The sequence below is a fragment of the Balearica regulorum genome, chromosome 9, assembly GCF_011004875.1.
Source record: "Balearica regulorum gibbericeps isolate bBalReg1 chromosome 9, bBalReg1.pri, whole genome shotgun sequence".
In the NCBI taxonomy this organism is placed as follows: Eukaryota; Metazoa; Chordata; class Aves; order Gruiformes; family Gruidae; genus Balearica; species Balearica regulorum.
Genome location: NC_046192.1, coordinates 12,493,130 through 12,514,555, shown reverse-complemented (window position 1 = coordinate 12,514,555; position 21,426 = coordinate 12,493,130). Strand labels below are relative to the sequence as shown.

General features: G+C 37.0%; 1 protein-coding gene across 1 annotated transcript in view; it reads left to right on the top strand.

Moving 5' to 3' along the window:
- SLC9A9 (solute carrier family 9 member A9) overlaps positions 1–21,426 on the top strand; it is a 216,123-nt gene that overhangs the window by 86,584 nt on the left and 108,113 nt on the right. The window contains exon 9 of the mRNA XM_075761149.1: positions 5,596–5,684. Within this exon, the coding sequence (XP_075617264.1) occupies positions 5,596–5,684 (89 nt within the window). The remainder of the gene's footprint in view (positions 1–5,595; positions 5,685–21,426) is intronic.

The following is a 21,426-nucleotide window of genomic DNA, read 5'->3' as shown; positions in this document are numbered from 1 at the left end:
AGCAAGCTCTTCAAAGGTAAGAAGATGACATTTGCACTGCTGTGCAGAGACAGATGACAACTGGTCAAGTTTGCCACAAATTACTAATCCATTACTTGCCTGTAGGACTTCAGACATGGCTCTGGATGATCTATGTGGTTTTCTAAGATGGAGAATGTCAGGTGAACCCTGAACTTTAGAGGATGCTCTAGATATACTTTGCTAATATATAAGTTAGATCGAATACTCTGTGCAGTTTCAGTTACCCCATTTGCCATTTCCATAGCATCACTTGACCAGGCTATGCACACACTTGAGTCAGTGCTTGGGTCTGGCTAACAGGTCCTGTTGTAGGTACACTAAGAGAAGAGAAAAGTCTTTGGTTTTAGAAAAAAGTACATATTCTAAGATGGCATTAGGCTGAGATGGATGATCAGTTGCATAAAATGAGTATAGTGGAGTCTTATTGCCAATGAATAGTTTCAGGATAAATAGGGTAAGCACTCTCAGCATATCTGGAATAAAACCTGGTATGCCTCACCATAGGAGTTCTATTCAATCTAAATTGAATTCAGCAATTCATTTGGGGTTACAAAAGTCCAACGCTGAAGCTCAGGTCTCACTTGAAGCAGCCAGGTGCGATACCAATGATCAGTCCTCAGATGAGGGCCTAAAAAATTCACTCAGCTCTGTCTTTTGTTGCTTTCTGTCACTTCAACGTAAAATCAACCTTAGACAACTCCAGAGATGAAAGCTTCATGAACAAAGCACCAGCTTTGGTTCTGCATTGGTGCAGGTCTGGTGAAAGAAGCCTTAAGTCTTTGCTTCAGTATCAAGAAAATGATTAGTCACACTTCATACCCTCAGAGAAAACAGACTGAATAGGGATATTGTTGCTACTGGGTTTATAGCCTTAGTAGTGCAACAATGTGATGCAGGAGACAGTGCCTCATTTCCTGCCACTCACACAGTCTGCACTGGGACGTGCCCAGTAGGTGCTGTAGAGATATTCAGACATAAATATGACTCCAAAGTAAATGCTATCTGATTTAAATAATTTCTCTAGTACCCAGTCCTCACTGTTCTCTTTTCCCCGCATTTCACCACCTTTGATGACAGATCAGTTCCTGTTGCTTGTTGTACTGTGGGATTTGCAGTACATTGTGCATCATTAGAGAGGGATCCCTGGATTTTTTTGAAATTGGGATGAAAACTGGTCAGTTTACCTATAGATCTTTCCAAATGAAGCTATACATTTTGTCCACTCCCTTGTTTCCCCAGAAGGTAGGGGTTTGGGGACTTTTTTCTAAATTCCTTTCTTTACCACTAAAAGACCTGACAGCTGGAGACATAAGCCAGTTTTATTGTCTCAGATTAGCAAATTCTGAAGTTTAAATTGTGGCTAGTCACGTCCAGGTCTGCATTAAAAGCTGCCCTTCTCTGACAAAAGACAGACTTCTTTCCAATTTTTCTCTTAGCACCAGATACTGAAAAACAAGGGTACACTTCCTTCTGCCTATTTGTGAAATGATCCAAAAAAAAAAAAAAAGATTTTATCTTTCAGTGACAATATAGGAATTATTTTTAGATTAACACTTATAAATTAATGCTCACACTGTCAGCAAAATACTTTTAAAAGCTATACGTTACTCCTTTATCCTGTATTATTTTTTGATATTACTAGCTTTTGTCCTAGCAATGATTTCAACCACAATTATTTGGCAAAACTACTGTAAGACTAAGTTCTCTAATTGTATAGGAAGCTAACAAGCTATCGCTATTTCTCTGTTATATCAGGAGCAAAAAACCCAAATAAAATGGTAGGCTTCTATTTCTAATAAAACCTCTTCAAAGAGGTTGAGCTGCAGCTGAAACTTTATTAGTGACTATCAACATTTTACTGTGAGGTTTCTCATTGTTTACATTAAGTGAAAAATTTCAGTAACTGTTTATAGACACAAGTGGCTGTATTGCACTTAACAACTGATCCTCCATTTCAACTCAAAACATTCCCTGTTTACTTTAGGGTTAGCATTTTGGTCAGCAATTACAGTACTAAGTATCTCAGCAATTGATAGATTTTCAACTTAAAAATGAAGCAATGTAACAGCACTGAAAAAAAGTGCTGAGTTTCCAACACCCTGAAATGAAAGCACTGAGGACTGGTAGAAGGACCATCTCACTTTATCTGCCTCCCTGCATCTAATAAATACTTTCTGTTTACAATTCCAGTATTATCATATTTGATCTTATTTGTTTCTCTGTGAAAGAATGCTCGCAAAATTTTAACAACCTAATTTATGTGCCATACACAGTTCGTACAGTATTTTGCTACCTGGCTAGCTTCAAAATCCAGCTTTAATAGTCTTACAAAGAAATCCAGATTGCTTTCTCCTTCTAACTAAAAACTTCTGTATTTGCCTCTTTAGGTACTTCTCTTTCCTTTGTAGTTGCATTAACGTGTAATTGGTCGTTACTCTTAAGTAATCATTTTTATGGGAATGCATTACAAACAATTTTCTCCAAGCTTTTTAATGAAGCGTTCATTGCGAGAGGCATGCCTGGTACATATTAGGCCTTCAATTGTAGCAATTGAAATATTCCACTGCATTCTGCCGGTCTTCCCTGGAAACAGGGCATCTGGTTTTTACACTTGCATAATTGCATGGTTCAGATCATTTATTCGTATTGTAAAATCAAATTTAGGCCATTTTCCTCCTCATGTCACTCTCTCAGTACCCATAATTAACAGTTTCTTAGCAGTCAAAAAACATTTTATAGTCATAGTTGAATTTAATTGTCAATGTTAAAAATGCAAGACTTGGCATGATGATGATGATGATACACGTGGAGGAAAGTGAATCAGAAACTCTTATCTCCATTTCTGTTACTGAGCCTGGAGCTAGTGATACTTTGCTACAATACTGGTTGGCTGTATTTTTTAACTGAAATGTCATTGTTTGAGCATCCCATTGCATATTATTAATGCCTTGAGAATTTTTAAACTCCCCAGATCAGTTCTGCACAAATACAGTTACTGAGAAAAAAGATTCATTTAAAAGAACGATCAGACCTCACAAAACCATGAACTTCCTGGAAGGTATTTAGGCGCTACTACCCACATTATTTACTGCAAAAAAAAGTCTTAACGTAGTTAGGAAAAAAATAAATATCAAAACAGGCATTAAAAAAAATTTAAAAATCCCAATGACACAGCAGTTAAAGCTCAGTGGAATTTCTCTTGGCTGCAGAGACTGTGTTCTGTAGTATTACAGGTAAATTTACAATACAAAGAGAACCCAGAAGCAAAGACAATGTCCACAGTGGCATGTGGGAAAAAAAGATTTGCTTTCTCATTTTCTTTCTGATGGCAGTTATCCCTTGTGCCAAATTCATCTCAGAATTTTTTACTCCATACTTTTTTCTACCATCAAAGGCATATTAATGCCAGGCCTCAGTTCTCCCCAGAAACAAGAGAGGCTTGCAAGTAAAGTAAGTTGAATTTTCTTGAACAATAGTTTCATGGTTAGCAATCCAAAGAGAGTTAGAAACTTGAGAAAGATGTGGTAAGGTAATAATTACTTTAACTGGTATGTGGCAGTGTGCTGTTCACACACACACACTCCCCCAAATGAAATAGTTTCAGCATTGTCTAAACTGTTATAACGTTTTCCATGTTTCCTTATCTGTACCTTGTTTTAGGGGAGGAGGGTAGTTCACCTACCTCCAGGGCCCTCTTGCTGCTAAATTTCAAACATTTAGAGGTTTGGATAAGCCTGTTAAAGAACCTGTCAAGGCACCAGCACTTTCACCTGACACTTGTTCAGTACATTACCATCCTTTTTTCCCTGTGACTGTGTGAAGCCTGGCCTAATTCTATTAATCCTTTGAAGTAGCAGATTGTTTTATATTGGGTTTGCAGTGCTAAAGCCTGTGGCACTGTAGATTCTGCCCCTTTACTGAGCCTCTTCCTGCTGGCCTTTGTAAATTCAGGAGAGTCACCATCCTGGTAGAAGCTGAAGGAAGCCTTACCCAGTTTTGAGTCCAGGACTGAAGGCACAGACTGACATTATTTTCACATTTCTACCTCTTGCCATCTGCTTCCAGTAGAACTGGTTTATATGTTTCAGTTCATGCTAGTTTAACGCAATAAATGCCTAGAAAGCTGCTGCAGAGTTACATTGCAAGGATGGATATTGCCTGAACCTGGACGGGTATCTTTTTGCTTGCTTTTTCGCCTCAGTGTGTTTCCTTGGATTCATCCATGTTATTTCAGTACGTCAGCAGCCCATGAGCTAAAAATTACCTAACAATTTGCAGAGCGGCCCATGAGGAAGCAGAACTAAAATGCTAATTAGGGTATGTTGTAGGTCTTAGGCAGGAGGCAGTGGGTAGAAGGGCTGAAAGGCACAAGAAGTAAAGCACTGTGGGGTGGACGGTAGAAAGCTGCCTGCGTGTGAGCCCCGGAGATCACAGGCATGCAGTGCTCACACTGCGGGCTGGCTTTGTGCAAAACCAGTTGTTGCTCATGTGGTGTGCATCTAGAAACTGAGCAGAACTTACATGCTCCACATGCTTCAGGAAATGTGTGTGGAGGTTTTCAGGGGAATGATGATTGGAATGGACGTGAACAAGCCCTGAGCTGTTGCGTAAATAATTATCTATGCAGACATGTCCCAACTTTAAGAAACGCACAGCGGGCATTTACATATGGCTACTGGTGGACACTTATTTTTGGTTTTCTATTTTCTCCCTGTGTGGGTTCTTCCTGCCTTATCTGTGTCCAGAGCTGACAGGAAATCACAGTTACAATCTTACCAGCCACTTTAATTACAATACTGCATTACAATGACATTACTCAATGATGCTAGTGAGTTAAGACCAGGGCTAGGGAGGAAGTATTAAAAAATAAGAAATATCACTATAATAAATTTTTTTAATGATTATTATTATCCCTGACAAACCTGCTGCCCTGCTCCTCAAGACTTTCCACAAGCTGGCAAGTGTAATTACTGCCACATGGCTACAGTCATTGACCTAGTCATCCTGGGCAATGCACCTTGCATCTGCCAAGGCATCATTTTTAAGCAATACAGTGTTGTCCACCTTGCACATTGTTACACACAGCTTACAATAAGGCTAACAATCAAGCACAGACTGAAATTACTTTCCTCTGTTGCAGTCATCCAGTACCAAGCACTCTCAAACCATTTAAATGTAATAAAATTGGGGTTTTTCCTTTCCTATTCAGTCTGCCAAAATTTTCAAATAGTCTGAAGTCCTTCATATTACAATTATGTTAGTCTTGCCTAACTGTCAGTCAGACTATGGTGAGATGTTACCATGTATTAATTCAAACAAATTTTGTACAGTTTTGGGCCAAATACACAACAGTGGAAGTGCTATGAATAGGTGATGGACCAAGTAGAAGATTCAAGACCTTCATGACTTTCAGCAAAGAAAAAAATTCTAGTTTGTTTGAAAGATGCTCTTACAAAACATATCTTAAAGCTCTTTGGTTATAAAATGCTGTTAACAGTCTAATTAGCTTTTTTTAGGCAGCCCTTCGACCAACCTAAGAAAATAGAAGCAGCTAACTTTTTCTTTGAATTTCAGGTATTGTTGCAGTCCTCTTCTGTGGAGTCACACAGGCCCATTATACCTACAACAATCTGTCACCAGATTCCAAAATGCGAACTAAGCAGGTAGGGCATGGAAATAACTGACTGTGTGTCTTCAACTGGTGTAAGGAATAGACAGAGGTACTGGAATATAGCTGGACGGGATTTCATTAATGCAAAGGAAGAGGCTTATGTCTTCATTAGGGGAAAGATGAGAATTTGCCAGGAAAACAGTAACAATTGTCTGGATAAGCAAAAAATGTAAGAATCTGTTCTTCCCAAGAGATCTGAAAAGTGAGTCAAGGAGATGAGGGGTAAGGAGGTAACAGTTTACACTAGCTTCCATACAGGAATGCTACGAAGTTAAGGAAATCAAAGAGCTCTGGTAAGTAAGAGAGAAGTGCTCTGAGAGATTGGATGCATGTGGATTTTTGCAAAGGGACTGTGCAACTGCAATTATTTTTAAAACTTGGGGTTGTTCTCAGTACTAGATACATGGCACTGCAATGTTCAAAATACTTTTCAGCACAAGGAGTAATTTTAGACTACCTCACCACTACCTAGATACTGTGAGAAGTCATTTAAATGCAGTTTTTTTCCCTTTTAACGTTGACTTGTATGTCCCAAGAACCCCAGGTTGTAGAAAATCTATCTCCTAGAACAAAATGGAAATATATGGTCCAAGACTATAATTTTCATGATGCAAGCTGGTACCTTTTTCAGCAATTCTTCTGTTTTAAGCATTGGAAATTTTACGTAGAAAATTTCATCGCTTCTTGCACATCTCAATTTAATCAAAAATCCAATTTTCCATCAAAAACAGTTTGATAGAAAAAACACCAGCCACAGAATCAGTTCAACTGTTAGACTCTCCCAGATTTTTAATCACAAAAAAGTTTCTGGTCAGTACTTCCAGAATAAAGTGTTAGCTATTGAACAAGGTAAGTCTTCTCAATTGCTTTTCTTCATACCAGCAGAGGCTGATGCTTTCAAAAAGTATTCCAGCAGAGAAGAGAACCTTTCTCCGATAACTGTATCATAAGGGAATAATGTTTATATCTACTATAGAATTGTTTCTATTTTGCAGAAATACTGAAGTGCATATGCCATTACTACCCTTGCATATAACTGTTACAATTTGAATACAAGGCTTTTTCAGGGATTCGTCTGCATGATTTAGTGATGCATAGCCTCAGAGAGAAAAAGAAAGGCCATGGTATTTTTAATTACATATGAACCTTTTCAACTACAGAATTAACTAACATTTAGTTTCAATACATACCGATTTTGTTCATGTTTACTCTTTCATTCCCTCCCATTCATCAGTGCAAAACAAAGTAGAGAAAATAAAACGAATCTACCCTTGAACACACAGCAAAGGGATTATGTGTTTCTCTATGGAGCTATGAGTTTTATGCACCCCTTCTATTCTGTTTTTCTCTTCCCCCATGAGCTCTTAATCCTCAGACTCCCTTACGATATGGTTCAAAAATTGTTGTTAAATTCCTTTGAATTCTTCTAATTTATTTTCTAATCCAAAGATTACCCTTTCATATGCAGCTGTTTCAGTGAGATCTGCACTGCCTCTTTCTTTCTCTCCCCCCCAAGAATTCTCTTCAAGCAAATTTACTAAGCCACACACTTGGCATTCTCATAATCATATATGACTTCAGTGCATTTTAAATTAATATTGTTGCTCAGACAGCCGGCTTCACTCCCAATCTAAGTTATTTTTATTACTCATTACTGGCCAAAATCAAGGGCTTTTTAGTTCATTTATGGAATTATTCCAAGGCAGTCTCTCTCTTTTGTTACAATAATGACAGATCTTTCAATAAGGACTGGTGAACTGTAATGCACACTGACAAAACAGTGAGTTAAGGCTGAAGCTAAAGCTAACAGAAAACATGGAAATTAGATTTAAAACTGCAAATCAGATTGTGAAATTGTGTTATCTGTTTTTAAACAAATGCTTTTTCTCTACTGCTTTGCATCATTTTCTTTACATTTTTTACTGGCTGTTAAGATTTCATAGCTTGATGGTAAAATTCAGTGTACGATTATAGAGGTGGTGTTTCTGGCCATGATGCTGAGATCTGCAGTTCTCATAATACCTCATCATTTCCTCTAAAAGAATACATAAGAAAAAAAAAAGGTGGTATGATTTCCTTCAGGTATTGATATAAAATGAAAACTTATCTACAGTTCTTAAATGAGAATTTAAGAACCTCTATTAAGAATGCCTGTTAAAAGATGCCATGTAATTATTAGTCCCCACGTATCCTTTATTATCCAGTCAATCACCATTTAACATTCCATGAAAAAGAAATATTAGATTTCAAGCATCTGAAACTTACAGAATCTGAAAGTATAAAGTAACACAAATCTTGTCACAAACAATGGATTATTTTAACACTATCATAAGGAAAGTAAGATGATAAAGATTTAGTGAAAATGCAGGCTTTAGAGAGTTTTCATTCAATCCAATTATCCCAATTCTCACTAAGTATTTATAAGCATTCTCTCTATGTATTTTTATTGTTTGTTTTTAACATGAATGATGTTTTATGGCAGTATTTTTAAGTCATCATCATCGACCTGACTATGGTCATAGTGATTTTAACATTAAAATTGACACTGCCATCCGTGGCAACAAGGTTAGGTCAAACAGAGCACTCCTGGGTTTCACACATTTAAAGTTTAATTTATCCAATATGTCTTTAGTGAAGGAGAAGATGAAACTGCTAGGACCTGATCGAAAGCTATTTGATTCTGTGCTGCTTTCTCTAGAATTATTTACAGCTGCTAGTATAACCTCACATCATGCTGCAGGCAAACAACAGTTGCTTCTAAATCTTGGGACATTATAGTTCAGGTTTTACATTAGGTTCTTCCGATGTACAGTTCAGCTGGGTTGATTTGCTCAACTACAAGTCAGTCAGTGGCTGGGCAGGGTGTTGCTAGATAAATAGAAATTACTGGTTTGTTGAAAGTGAGCAGACTGTAAATCCCTACAGGTCAGCTCTAGAAAGGGATGCATGGACACTACTGTGTTTTCCACAGGAAAAGACAACATTCCTCGCTATTTTTTTCCTTCTGCCCCTTATCAGTTTCACTCAAATGCCAAGCTAAGACCAGCAGAGTTTCCTAGTGGTGGAGTATTAAGAGAAGCTTCTCACTTTCTCTGATGGCTATAAATGTTATCCATCATACTTATGAGCTATGTAATTTTCTGGTTATGTTCCTTTAACTTCAGGGAACAGCCACAACGAAGAGACCAGGGAACAGGGCAATACCTTTCTTTGGTTAAGTCTGCAAGGGTGTGGAGAATTCTGCTTTCAGACAAAATACAGTGCCAGCAAGTTACAAATTCTGGAAAGGGAATTCTGAAATGCATCTCCTATGGAAGTAGAGCCAGGGAATTACTAGAAGGCACAGAAAGGCAGGTCCAGCCAGCAAGGGGATAATGTCACACACTGCCCTGTCTGTCTCCTTTCATTCCACCATTCTAACCCTTGTTTGCATAGTCACCTCTGAAATAGTTGTGTCTAACAAGTTCATGAAGGTTGCTTTCTCAAACTAGGTGTAATAGCCTAACTACATTACAAGTTAAACAGTTACTCACATTTTTTGCTGATCCTGATAGCAAACCCATTAGGGAACACCTGCCTTATAGACAAAAGCTTCTGGCCTGATTGTTCAGCTGCACTGGGCGTGCAGTATGTACAAGATGCCGCATTAAGATTTCAGCAGCCCTTCACCTCCAAGGTTTTACACAAGTTTGAGAATGGGGCAAAGGTAAAACAAGAGAACTCAGTGCTGCATAACTTCTGAGTAACTTTTCCAAAGCGTGTAGTCTCTTACTAGGACTGCTCAGGCAAATTAACTTGCACTGAAGGACTGAAAGTTCATTCTGGTCTTTGGGCTTTGCTCACTGCTGGACATAGTACTGATTGCTTCAAATTTTAATCTCCACACTGTAAAGCAGACGTGATTATCTCTGATTAATAAAAGTCATCACTTTGCAGAGCAGCAGCTAATATCTCTTGGAAATCCCTTGAAAATACATTAAGCTTTCAAGACTTATTGAGCTCATTTATGATATAGCCATACATTTTCCAACAAGGAAACAGGCTAGGGATCAATCAGCTGATTGCTGGATCATAAATTGAGCTATATTCCAAAGACAGTTTGGTGTAAAAGGGTTGTGTTTATAAGCATAATAATTTAATGCTAATTAATCATATTAATTGAAACAGGCTGACAAAACAGTCATGAAATATATATTTTTTTAATTCCTCAAAAACTGTAAATCAAATCATTACAGTCTCTTGACCCTGATATGTCACCGAATAGCATCAATATGGACTTTAGACTTGATGCTGTTCCATCCATAGTTATAGACTCACTTCTGAAGCAAATTGGAACAGGAGAATATAATTTAAACAGTCAAGTATGGCAATGGAGATGTCCAAATCTGCTGAAAGGGGGGAAAAAATAATGAATGAACCAAAGGAGTGGTTCCTGAATAGTATCAGACAATGTTTAGAAAAGAGAGCATTGTAGGACTAAAGGCAAAGAGATGGCTGCAGTCAGGTTTTGGCTCACTATATCCAAAAGAAGCGCCATCACTGTGATCTATTCATTCTACTGCTTTTTTGCTGGCCTAAATATCTTGTAAACAAGCAGACCTACACTCAGAATTGAAACAACAACTCTCCTTTCTCTAGATACATGACACAATTACTATCTTATAGCATTCTTCTGTCAGCTATCTTTTCATAAGAAAAGAAATAACGCACTGTAAATTCTGCTCCAGTAGCAGAATGTTTTCTCCCAAGTTTGTTGTTAAAAGCACACGCCAGGAACTGCGGCCACTGTTTTTATCTTTCTGTGAGAGAAGGGGAACAGCTGAGTACTACTGCCAAAGCTGCATCAATCTGCTGTCTGCAAGGGGTCCCACTCCAGATACGTAGCACCCATATTGTATTTGGGAGAAGTAGCCCTCTAAAATCATAAGGAGCACAGCACAAAATGAAATTAGTTTAGTGCCCTGATCTCAAACCCTCCACGGTCACACAGGACATGTGTGTGCCCTGTGGCTTTGGTCCTGCTATTTGTATGTGTTTAAGAGAGCAAACAATCAGAGCTGTGCTTACTTCTAAAGCACACAGCCTATATTATCTCTGGTTAATGCCTACTATTTTCTGTTATCAGACATTGATTGTTTATAGATAATTAGTTTACACTTCTAGGAAGAAAAGGCCACACAAATGTCAGGATATAATGGCTCTTACAATTCAGTCTCTTGACTTTTAAAAGATTGAAGAGTATTTCTAGACTGAGGAAAACCTTACTTACAGCAAAATGTCCTCGATAATTAGCAAAGCAACAACCACCACAAAACATAACTCTCATCCTTTTGAAATGAGCAGCCTAATTGGCAGCTGTTGTTGTGATTTGTTCAGGAACTCCACTTAGGAAAAAATGCCCTTTAAGGCACTGCAAGAGGTCAGGTGTTTCCACATAAATGATTGGCAGAGAGAAAGACTGAGAGAAAAGAAAGTTATCTTTCAAACAATATTACTACCAGTACCAGATTCTAATCAGTCTTTGCATATGTGCTGTGCAGGAGGAATCTGTTCTTCCAGCACACCACAATGCCTACAGGAAGATTTTTCTACTAGAATGTTTTTTCATTATTTTCTGAGGTACGTAACACCATTGGTGTCTGATACAAGGTGGCATAACTGATGGCTAATACTCTGTCTGAGGGTAAACTGGAAAATTTAACTTTAATTCTTTTTAACTAATACATGGCACTCAGGTCTGGCACTCTTCAAAACGTATACAAGAGATCCTTGCATAAAGGATCCAATAAAGTCCAGATTCCTAGTTAGCATTAAACAGGCATGCATGAAGTACTTTCTTCCATTTAAGTGGAGACTGAGCATTAAAGTTAGCTCTGATGGGCACTGTCTCCTGGTTCCCTTTCTGCGGCTGAACAAAAAGCCCCTAATCTCCTTGAACCCGTGCAAGTTTAGATTTAAAAGCACTAGACTGGATATTCAGGCACTGCTGCTCAGGAAAGAGTCCAGGTGACCAACTTACAGTGGTCAGTAGAAAGGTTTGAAGAAGCAGCTACTTCTGATCACAAGAATAAGAAAATAAAATGGCATTTGGGAAAATTTATTTGTATTGGAATAGAATTAGTATAGTTTTGCCATTGTTTTAGCTAGTTTTGCTTAAAGTAAACACTCTGGAAATGAGTTAGATTAGGGGAAAACCTTGCTCTTGCAATTTACCCAGGGGTTTTTTTGTTGGGGTTTTTGAGACAAGGCCTATAGCAAAACCTTTGTTTTGTTTGCAGCTGTTCAAAACAATCAGAGAGGATAAAGAAATGCCCCTGTTTGGTTTTTTCTTTCTGAGAGAAGAAAATGATAGACATAAAAATATTGTAAGCACAGAGTTAAAAAAAGAAGAATGGCCTAAGCTACGTTTAGCATATGGCTGTTAAGAGTAGATACCGGAAATGTTAGGTAGAAATTTCTACTAACTTTGAGACACCTAACTTATATTGAAAACAGCAGAAGTCACAATTTTAGACCCTCCTAAAAGTCCAAAAGCTCCTACGTCTCTCGATATGAGCTATCGTTACAGCTCTAGCCTAAGTACCCTGAAGAGAAGCAGGCCCTCATGCTTGTCCTGTGCTTTCCCTTAGCACCTCCAGTTTTCCATCCTGAGGTGCTGAGCTCCAGCTGCGTTACAGGCACGCTCGCTAAGCCGTGTATTCCTGTGCTGGACTGTCTGAGCTTGCTAACTCAATGCATCTCTCCAGAGCCACTGGGTCTGTTACAAACAGGCTGCCCTCATTTATAAATTGCCTTCTTATCTCTAATTGAATATGCACCACATGCATAGTGCTCGTAATAATTATTACCTTTAAAATGGATTGCAATTGACAGGAAGCGTACAATGAATTCCAGTTCTCTACACAGCTATTTTCTCTGTTTAGCAGAAAAAGCTGAAGATTGGAAATGTGCCAGATGCATTGCCTGGCCAGATGTACCATAAGATCTTATGGAACCCTGTAGAATAGTATAATGCTATAAAGAAAGCTAAAGCTGCTTACTGTGTGGGTTTAACAAGAAGAATCATAACACAAGAAAATCTTGATTTCTGCAAAAGGAATTATAGTACCATGTCTTTCAATCTGAATTTCTTAACAGAATCCCTCATTATCTGACTGATGTTCTTGATTACTTAACCATGCTAAAAGAATGTTAATCTGCATTCTCTTTACATGCATCGCCCCTAAAATTTATGTGGAAATGCTGTAATCATTTCCTCTCCTTTAGCTGTGAGCTATGTGATGGATGGTAAAACAGCTAGGAAACATTGCTACAAGTAAACTGATAACAGTAGACTTTATAACTATGGTATATCAGTAATTAGCTGCATAATTTATGATTTATATCATAAATTAGCTGCTATCCTATCCATAATACTTAAAATATTGAGTGTCCACATACAGAAATCTTGTTAGAATATTCAGTTCTATACTTCATTCTTTAATCTCCATTTTTCCTCTGTTTTTGCATACCTGCTTTAATGATTCCTTAACTGAATGTGCAGATTTACTCTGGCCTCATTAGTTCCCATCAAGTATGTGTCCCTTTATGGTCAGAATTTTATAAGGAATACTATTTTCTAGTATCTTACACACACACACACACCATGAATAGAAATAGTATTTTGGAGCTATGAAAAAGAGGTCCTCCCTTGACAAAGGAAAACAACTTTCCTTCATTTGGCTTAAGCACACGAACTGGAAAATAGACATGCTCAAAAGTAATTCATACCCTGTAAGAAACCCAGAACTGTAGTAAAAGCAGTATTTCTACAGAAAAGCTCATCTTGTTGAAAAATTATGTCATTTCTGATGCTAGTAGGCTAAGGAGCATAATGCCATATGCAAACTAGTTTCCAAATGGCTTCATTGAATTTTTTACAATCTGTTTAAACATTAAACATTTTCTTTAAATATTAATAAAGTTCTTTGATTGTTAAGGTTATAGTTTACTCTTTACAGCACAGCAGCAGATGCCAGCAGTTAGCTAGCATATACAAATTGAAATTAAAACCTATAAGCCAAAATCTCATTGGCATATGGAGAAATATATAATGGAATTCCACACTGAGACACAAGCTGTAGTTTCTTTGAAAGGTGCCTTGAATCACAAATGAGACTCTGATATATCTTTATCTGTGAGTGGAGTCAGACTGTTTAGGAGCTTACTGTATGTAAGCTCCTACAGAATCAAAAACTTGGTTAATATAACTATGCAGATCATGTAATTTTACTTTGCACACATTTGTTGTGTCTCTCGATCTTTGCACAAGAGGTTTGAAGAGTGACCTCTGAACCATGTCTCCTTACTGTGGGTAGCTAGCACTTATCCCTAGTTTTTAAGTCTGTGACAATGCAAAGATCCAGCCTTGTACCCCGCCTGTGTAAAGCACATCTAATTTTGTGAAAAGAATTTCCTCTCAGTATGTAGGCTGTAAAATCAAGTCCCTTCCTAATTATTGCCACCCTCCTCACTACTGCAACCATGGAATGCATAGGGAGAAAAAAGCAAACCAAAATCAATCTAATCCTGGGCTATGAATATACTCTTGCATCATCAACATGTAGTGCTGGAACAGAGCAGAGTGCAGTTTAACATCACAAATTTGTGTAAATATGGTTACCTTTAATTTAAATTATATCTTACTCAGTTTCGCATTTCCTAAAAGTTGACAGTTGCGACATTCCATATTACTGAATACATTAAACATTAAAAGTAGTCAGTCACAACTCTCTCATCTGAGAACTTGTGACAGATAAAAAATAAAGGTAAGATTCTTAATTTAAGCCTTTCTTCATTTTTCATAAAGGTAAACTAATTTAATAGAGTTTTATGTCATGAACCAAAGACTTTAATGAGATTTGGCTTCTGCTATAAATGAAGAGGTTCCAAATATAATAATATATGTAACGATAATATGAGTAAAAACACTTAGATTCTTTCTTAAAATATAGTTGTGTCCTAATGGTAATAATTTTCTCTAACTTTGTCTGAAACACTGACACATCACATTATTGCGTTAGGTGATTTTAATACAGAATTATCAATAAATTCTCCAATCATGGAATGAACCTGTAGAAAAATCTAATAAAACCTCATGTTTTGTATTTCTATGCATATTACACTATACTGCTAAATTAGAATGTAATAAAATCATTAAGCACATAGGTTTACATAGTTTTTAATGTCGAGGGTATTATTAATAGGTTCCTTTGTTATAATCCTGTTACCTTACACTTGCATTAGTATGTGTCAATGTGTTCATAATCGCTCTTACTGCGGGGACATTGTGCTTGGTAAAGAAATTAAGACAGCTATTTCTTGCATGGCTAGATAGATTATGTTGTGATCTTTATAGAGCATTAAACGCTTTGTGACAAATGTGCACTGACCTCACTGAAAGAAGTCTGCGTGGTTTGGGAGCTAGCAGCTTTACTGATGTTTCCAGGCCTCTGCTTCCTCTGCAAACAGCAATGCTTTTGCACTGCACAGAGAATCTTGGGGCAATGAGAGGCCGTAAGGAATCTGAGCTGTTGTGTGATTTCTGACATTACCAAACTGCTATTGACAAAGATCCATTCTTGCAATCTTAAATATGTTTTATATATCTCTGCTTGTTAACTTATACGATTCTTGCATGACTGCTGATCCCCTGCAATTCTCTTCCTAGGTACATCATCTGCAAAATTCTGTATCAGCTAAAAAACCTGCACAAAAGCCTTGGTCAAAACTTTTTAGAAGTATGTAGCTAACACTAAAATTCTCACACAATAAGCTACAAGAGGAAAACAAATACATGTAAATAAGAGACTATAATAGTCTAAAGCACTTGCCAGCATCCCATCTTTTTAGTGACCACACAGCTGTGTTTTCATTACACAATTAATGGATTTTCTACCTTCAAGAGAGACATTTGTACAAAATGGTAGCACAGTGCAAGAAATACTAAACAGCTGACTATAGCTCATCTCTTACGGTGCTGTGGAAATAATTAAGGGCTATAAAGCCCTTTGTCAAAATCTTTCAGATTAAATGTCTAAATCACGACTAGGATTCAAATAAGTGCTCTGTCCTTCCACATGTTTGGGTACCTATCTACTTTCATTCCCCTAAATTAATGAAAATAGCATGCAAGTTTGAGCATCTATTTCAAGCTTTTGATTTTTAATTCTACTTCAGTCACACTAATTTAGGGCAGTGTTGACCACCCCGTGACTCCAGTGAACTTGAGAAGAGTTCTGCCCCATTGAAATTAATTACAAAACTATAATTTGAATTCAAATAGTGATGGGCTCACCTTGGGTTTGTGTACATTTACTTTGAGGGCAAGATTTCACTTTTTAGTCTTTGCACTCTAACAATATCAAACTGCTTTAGCTTTTGTAGTGTTGACATTATTAATCTTTGCCCTGTTTGAGCTTAATACTACACATTCATCTCCATTGGCCTTTACTCATAATATTAGTATATGCAGGCACATACACGCACACACACACATATACTATGTGCTATGTAAAAGGCATGTATAAACAGCACCAATAATTTCCTCTAAGTTAATTTTCTCCAATTATCCTTCATCTGCAATTTTTTGATGTATTTCGCAGATACAAGTGCAGGGTGTTAGACAGCCTTTCACCACAGGCAATTATTTACTCACAGCGCAAGTACCAATGTTGCAGCCACTTCGAAGCTAACTTGTATTTGAAGGCAGCTTTCTTGTGCTTTATCCACAAGATGGTCCTTTGTGCTGTATTCAAAAAGTACACCAAAGAGTATCTGGCATTTTCTGTATTTAAGAAACTGGACCTTTCACACTTAATGTTCGAGCAAATCCCCCCAACATTCTGTGTCTCATTTATTTCATCTCCATACAGTCTGCACTCTATATTTTATCTTTAAGTGGAGAGCACTGTTAGATGAGAAAAGTCATGTACTCTAATACTTAAGAAAAAGACGTGACACACAAAAACATAGTTGCCATTCATATTTCTCAGTCTTTTTGTCCAAATGAATCATTCTTGAATAGTAGCCTACATCAAGATGCAGGGAAGCTGTTTAAAGATGGTTGTAGAAATGAAACAAAAGAATTCCCCAAATTCCCACCCTAAACATATAAAAGCAGATCAGTGGACCTACTGATCCTGCTTCAGTAACTGGTACTAGAATCTGCAGAGTAGTTGCAATTAATACTGCCACATAGAACTACAAGGTAGCATTCTGACAAGGTAATGTAGTCAAAAGGTGGCTCATCAGGAGGAGGTCTTTAAGAATAATAAATGGATCTTAATATCATCAGGAGCTCATGCTATTCAACACCAGTTAGGGCAAGAACAGTTTTCAGAGGAAGGATGCTGTCCCTAGGTTAGGAGGAGGTAAGGTCTTGTGTCCATTCCCCTCCAGCCTCTATAAACAGACTTATAACAAAACAGTATATATATATGGAAAGCCCTGAACAAGTAACTGTGGTACAGAAAGTAGAGAAGTTATTTAGTAAACATTCTTTTAACTTAGATTAAGCACTAAATAAAAACAAAAGAGCATACCATCAGAAAAACACATGCAAATACTTCTACTGTTTTCTGGATTAAGGTACAATAGAGTCTTTCCTGATTTACAGTCCTACAGTGTTTTCCCACAGAAGCAGTTTTACAGACTCTAAAGGGAAGCATCAACATGGGTAGATAGAAGCTGCAATATAATTTCTATACAACAGGTGCAAAGAGAGCAAGTATTTGTCCTGTAGTATGTTGTATTTGCAGTGAAATGGAAATCGTATAGCCATGAGCATCAGATAATTTTTTGCAGTCTCGATTCTTGCTGGAAAGCATGAACAAAAGACACCATAGACTTCATAAGAATCCTTTTTCTTTTCTTCTTGATAGGTTGAAGGCCCTCATATTGGTTACTACTTTCTAATATGTCAAAGACTAATTTTCTTTCCAACACCCAAAACTTGGCAAGGAAGGAAATTGTTTTTATGAACTCACTTCAAGAATTAATATTAGAGAATATTTCCTCTCAGCAAATTGAAATGGAATAAATTGCATTTGTCCTCCTTAGAAATTGAATTGATCGCTTGAGGTTAGGACTGTGATGGCAAGTCACAGGAAAAAAAAACACTTGAGAGGGGTGAAAAGAGGAAGATGGGATTGATTTTGTGTTTTACTTTTGAAAAATCAGCAGCAGTCCTCTAATTCTAACATAAATGCAGAAACACAAATGATTTATTAGTTCATTGCAATTTTAAAGACAACTAGATTACATTCATAACATTCCTATTTTTCTTTTACCAGTAGGAGAACAGTCATGTTTTAACACATCTAAGTCTCCTTTGTTAGCTGAAATTGGCCTTGGTGAAGCCACAAATTGTTTCTTTCTTATGTTTATTTTTTTAACCATTGTTCCATATAGCTCTTAACTGTCAGTGGATAATGTCCCTGCTTCCCCTTTATTGCTGACTTACTGCCCAGAAAGATGCCTTCCAAGAAAGTTCAGAGATGCGTTTCAGGTTGTTCAGAACAGGTCATAAACTTAAGATTCATTTTTATTTATGTTGTTATTATTTTTCAGCTTTTTTAATTCTTTTTCTTCTATACATAAGTTATTCTCCAATTTCAGATTTATATGAATACTAGCTTAATCCTAGACAGAACAGACTGTTCCTGGTCTCTTCATTTTCCATTGTATAATTGTCCCTCTATCAGCAAATGGAACAGCCATCAATATTCCCAAAAATTTCCAAATTCATCCCTAAATACAATGATTCTAGTACCACCATTAATTGCCGAGCAGTCAAAATTTCTTTATATTCCTTCAAACAATCTTCTAGCTACAATCTGTTACGCCCCATCTTGAGCAGAACCCTTCCTTAGTACTTACAGAATAATGCAGCACTGCTAAACGTAGAGAGCTTTAACTGGAGTAATCCCTGAGCACGTTATCTTGATACAACAGAGCACTGAGGATTCCTCCTTCCTTTGTGCCTGGAACATCTCGGTTCAATTTAAGATAAACAAGCACTTTGAAAATGATTGTTTCTAGCTTGTGAACCACGTAGTAACTTAGATGACAAGCTGCAGGAGCAACAGCATCATCCTCTCTGTTTTGGCAATACCTTCCATTAAGGCGTCATTCTCGCATTGTTTCTAGGTACAACTTAATGCCTGATGTATAAGAGCAAAAGTTGGTTGTGCTGCATGAAAAGGAGATAGTGATCTAAAAAGGTTCCCTCTCTTGCAAACAAATCCCTTTGAAGAAAACCAACAAAGTTTGCAGAAACCCCCTTTCGGAGGCAATTTAGCAAGACTAATAATAGAATATTTTTTTTTCTACAGCTAGATCCAAAGTCTATTGTAGGCAACATATAAATTCTCAGGAGGCTCTAAATCTGGCTATACTACCACAAGTGCACACCAAAGTTTCTACTGCTCTCCATGCCTTACACATGCATGTTTTAGATTTTGAACAGTCAATTACTTGTCAATTAATTGATAAAATCAAATAACAAAGTTCTTTCTGAGGGTTAATTTGAATCCTGTAATTAATGATGTTGACAGATTGATTGTAAATACAAGCCAAATTAAACTTCCGTTCACGCCTGAGATCAAACATTTTTAATTCTGAATGTTTTACTTTTTAAGTCGTTCTCCCTGTGATTTTTCATTACTGCAAGTAGTTTAGAACAAGAAAAATTCTAATTTAGCTGCCTGATTTTCAACATTTTTGGTTTAAACTTCTTTTGTCCAGCAAAGCCATTCAAGACCTATGGCATTTTTAGTAACAGAAAGGATTTGTCTTGATGTCCGGGACCAACATTTTTTCTTTACTGTTGCTAGTCAGAAGTGTATTGTGTGCCAGTAGTTTCTCCAGCTTCTCCCAAGCTGAACTTTGGTGGTGGTGTGCAGATTATACCAGAAAGAATAATCCATATTGTAAATGCAAAATACTGCTGGCCTTCCCTCTCCCTTCGTGCTGCTGCTTTCTTTATTTCTTTTTCCTTTTACTTTCCCAGTTCTTCCTCAGGCCTTACAAATCTTTTAAACCTTCCAGCTCTATAGGGAAGTAGAAATTTATTGTGTGCCTTCCATAAATCTGTTGGGGTGAAATTCATTCAATTCAGTAGCAAAGCCTACTGATAAAAAGGGCCAGAATTTTGCCCCAGGACGTAAAAGATCTTGTAAGAATCTCTCTCTGCTAGCGTGTTTGTAAGTTTACAGTCAAATATGCTTGGATATCAAAATGAGCACCATAAAAAAGTTTATATTCTATCATGGATTTGAGTTACTTTGGTGATTCTTTCATCTAAGCATGTTATTCTAGAAATGAGCATTGTATCACTACGCTATGAAGATTCATTATAGCTGCATAAAGGATTTCAGGCAAGAGGTTCAAATTCAAACCTTCTTTTTCTGATTTTGAAACCTCTAATCAAAAGAGAAAGATTAAATAAAGCAATTAGGCTATAATAAAGGCTTCTACAATCTCGGAAAAATTATGGTAGCCTGAATTCTTACTGCATTTTAATTCAAAATAGTCAGGAAAAGCAATTTTCATCAACTATTGATTTATCAATATCCTCGACTTCATGGAACATTTTTGATAGCTGTGTTCTAATTAAATAGCATTATTCAAATACAATAAATTTTATAACCATCACTTAACATTGACTGCTTGGGATTTTAATAGCTCTCTGTCACCTTCAAATCTCTCTTAAAAAGTATAATCAATTTTACATCCTAGCTTCCTAGCTGCTGTTGGACTATCGAAACTCTCCTTATATTGATGTCATGCAAGAATATATCACTGTAAGATGTAACCTCTGGCAGGTGGCATTCCTCCATGTTGCTAGCAAAATCAATGCAACTAGAGAAGGCTTGCAGGTACCTGTAAGAGGTGGATGACATTCGTTCAGCAGGTATTAAATCAAGTGAAAGAACGTAATATTGCCATCAGTGAGTAAAATTCACTGAATTTTACTGGAAATGAGTTATGGATGTAATTCAGCGTTCACCCAATACCCTCATACTAACATTATTCCCTTGAGATGAAAGAATGCTGTTTGTAATTCTGCTCTTACCCAGTACTCTCATACTAACTTTATTCCCTTGAAGTGAAAAATGCTGTTTAAAATATTAGGATTTGAGAAATCTTACATTTTCCATCTCCCCAACCACAAGGGGACTGTGGCATAGAATATGTTCATTTTCTCCTTTTGATGCTCCTTTAAAGAATTCTATTTTTATTAAAGCTGAGATTGGAACTTAGCGTGTCCCATCTTCCAGGTGCACTAATTACTTACCTAGATAATCTCTGTAACACCCAGTGAAAATTTAAGTAGTTCTATAAAATGGATCAAGTTGCAAACCCCATTTTGGCATAGCTTGTTCCCCTAATTGGCTTGAAATTAACTGTGGGGGCGAAGGGAAGAGAGGAGAAGAAAAAGGAAGACTTTTCTTTATCTCACTCAAAAGATAAAATTAATACAGGTTTTATGTCATACAAAATTTTTCACTTGAGTTAAAATAAAACATTGGTAGAAGATAAACTTAGCGGTTACAGCAAGGCTTAAGGTGTAGATAACCTGGATTGATTCCTTCCTCTGCTAGTGAGAACTGAACTGCAAGTGGCACTTTCCAGAAGAATGTCCCAAATTAAAACTGATTTTTTGCACATCCCTCTTAGTACTTACAATGGCT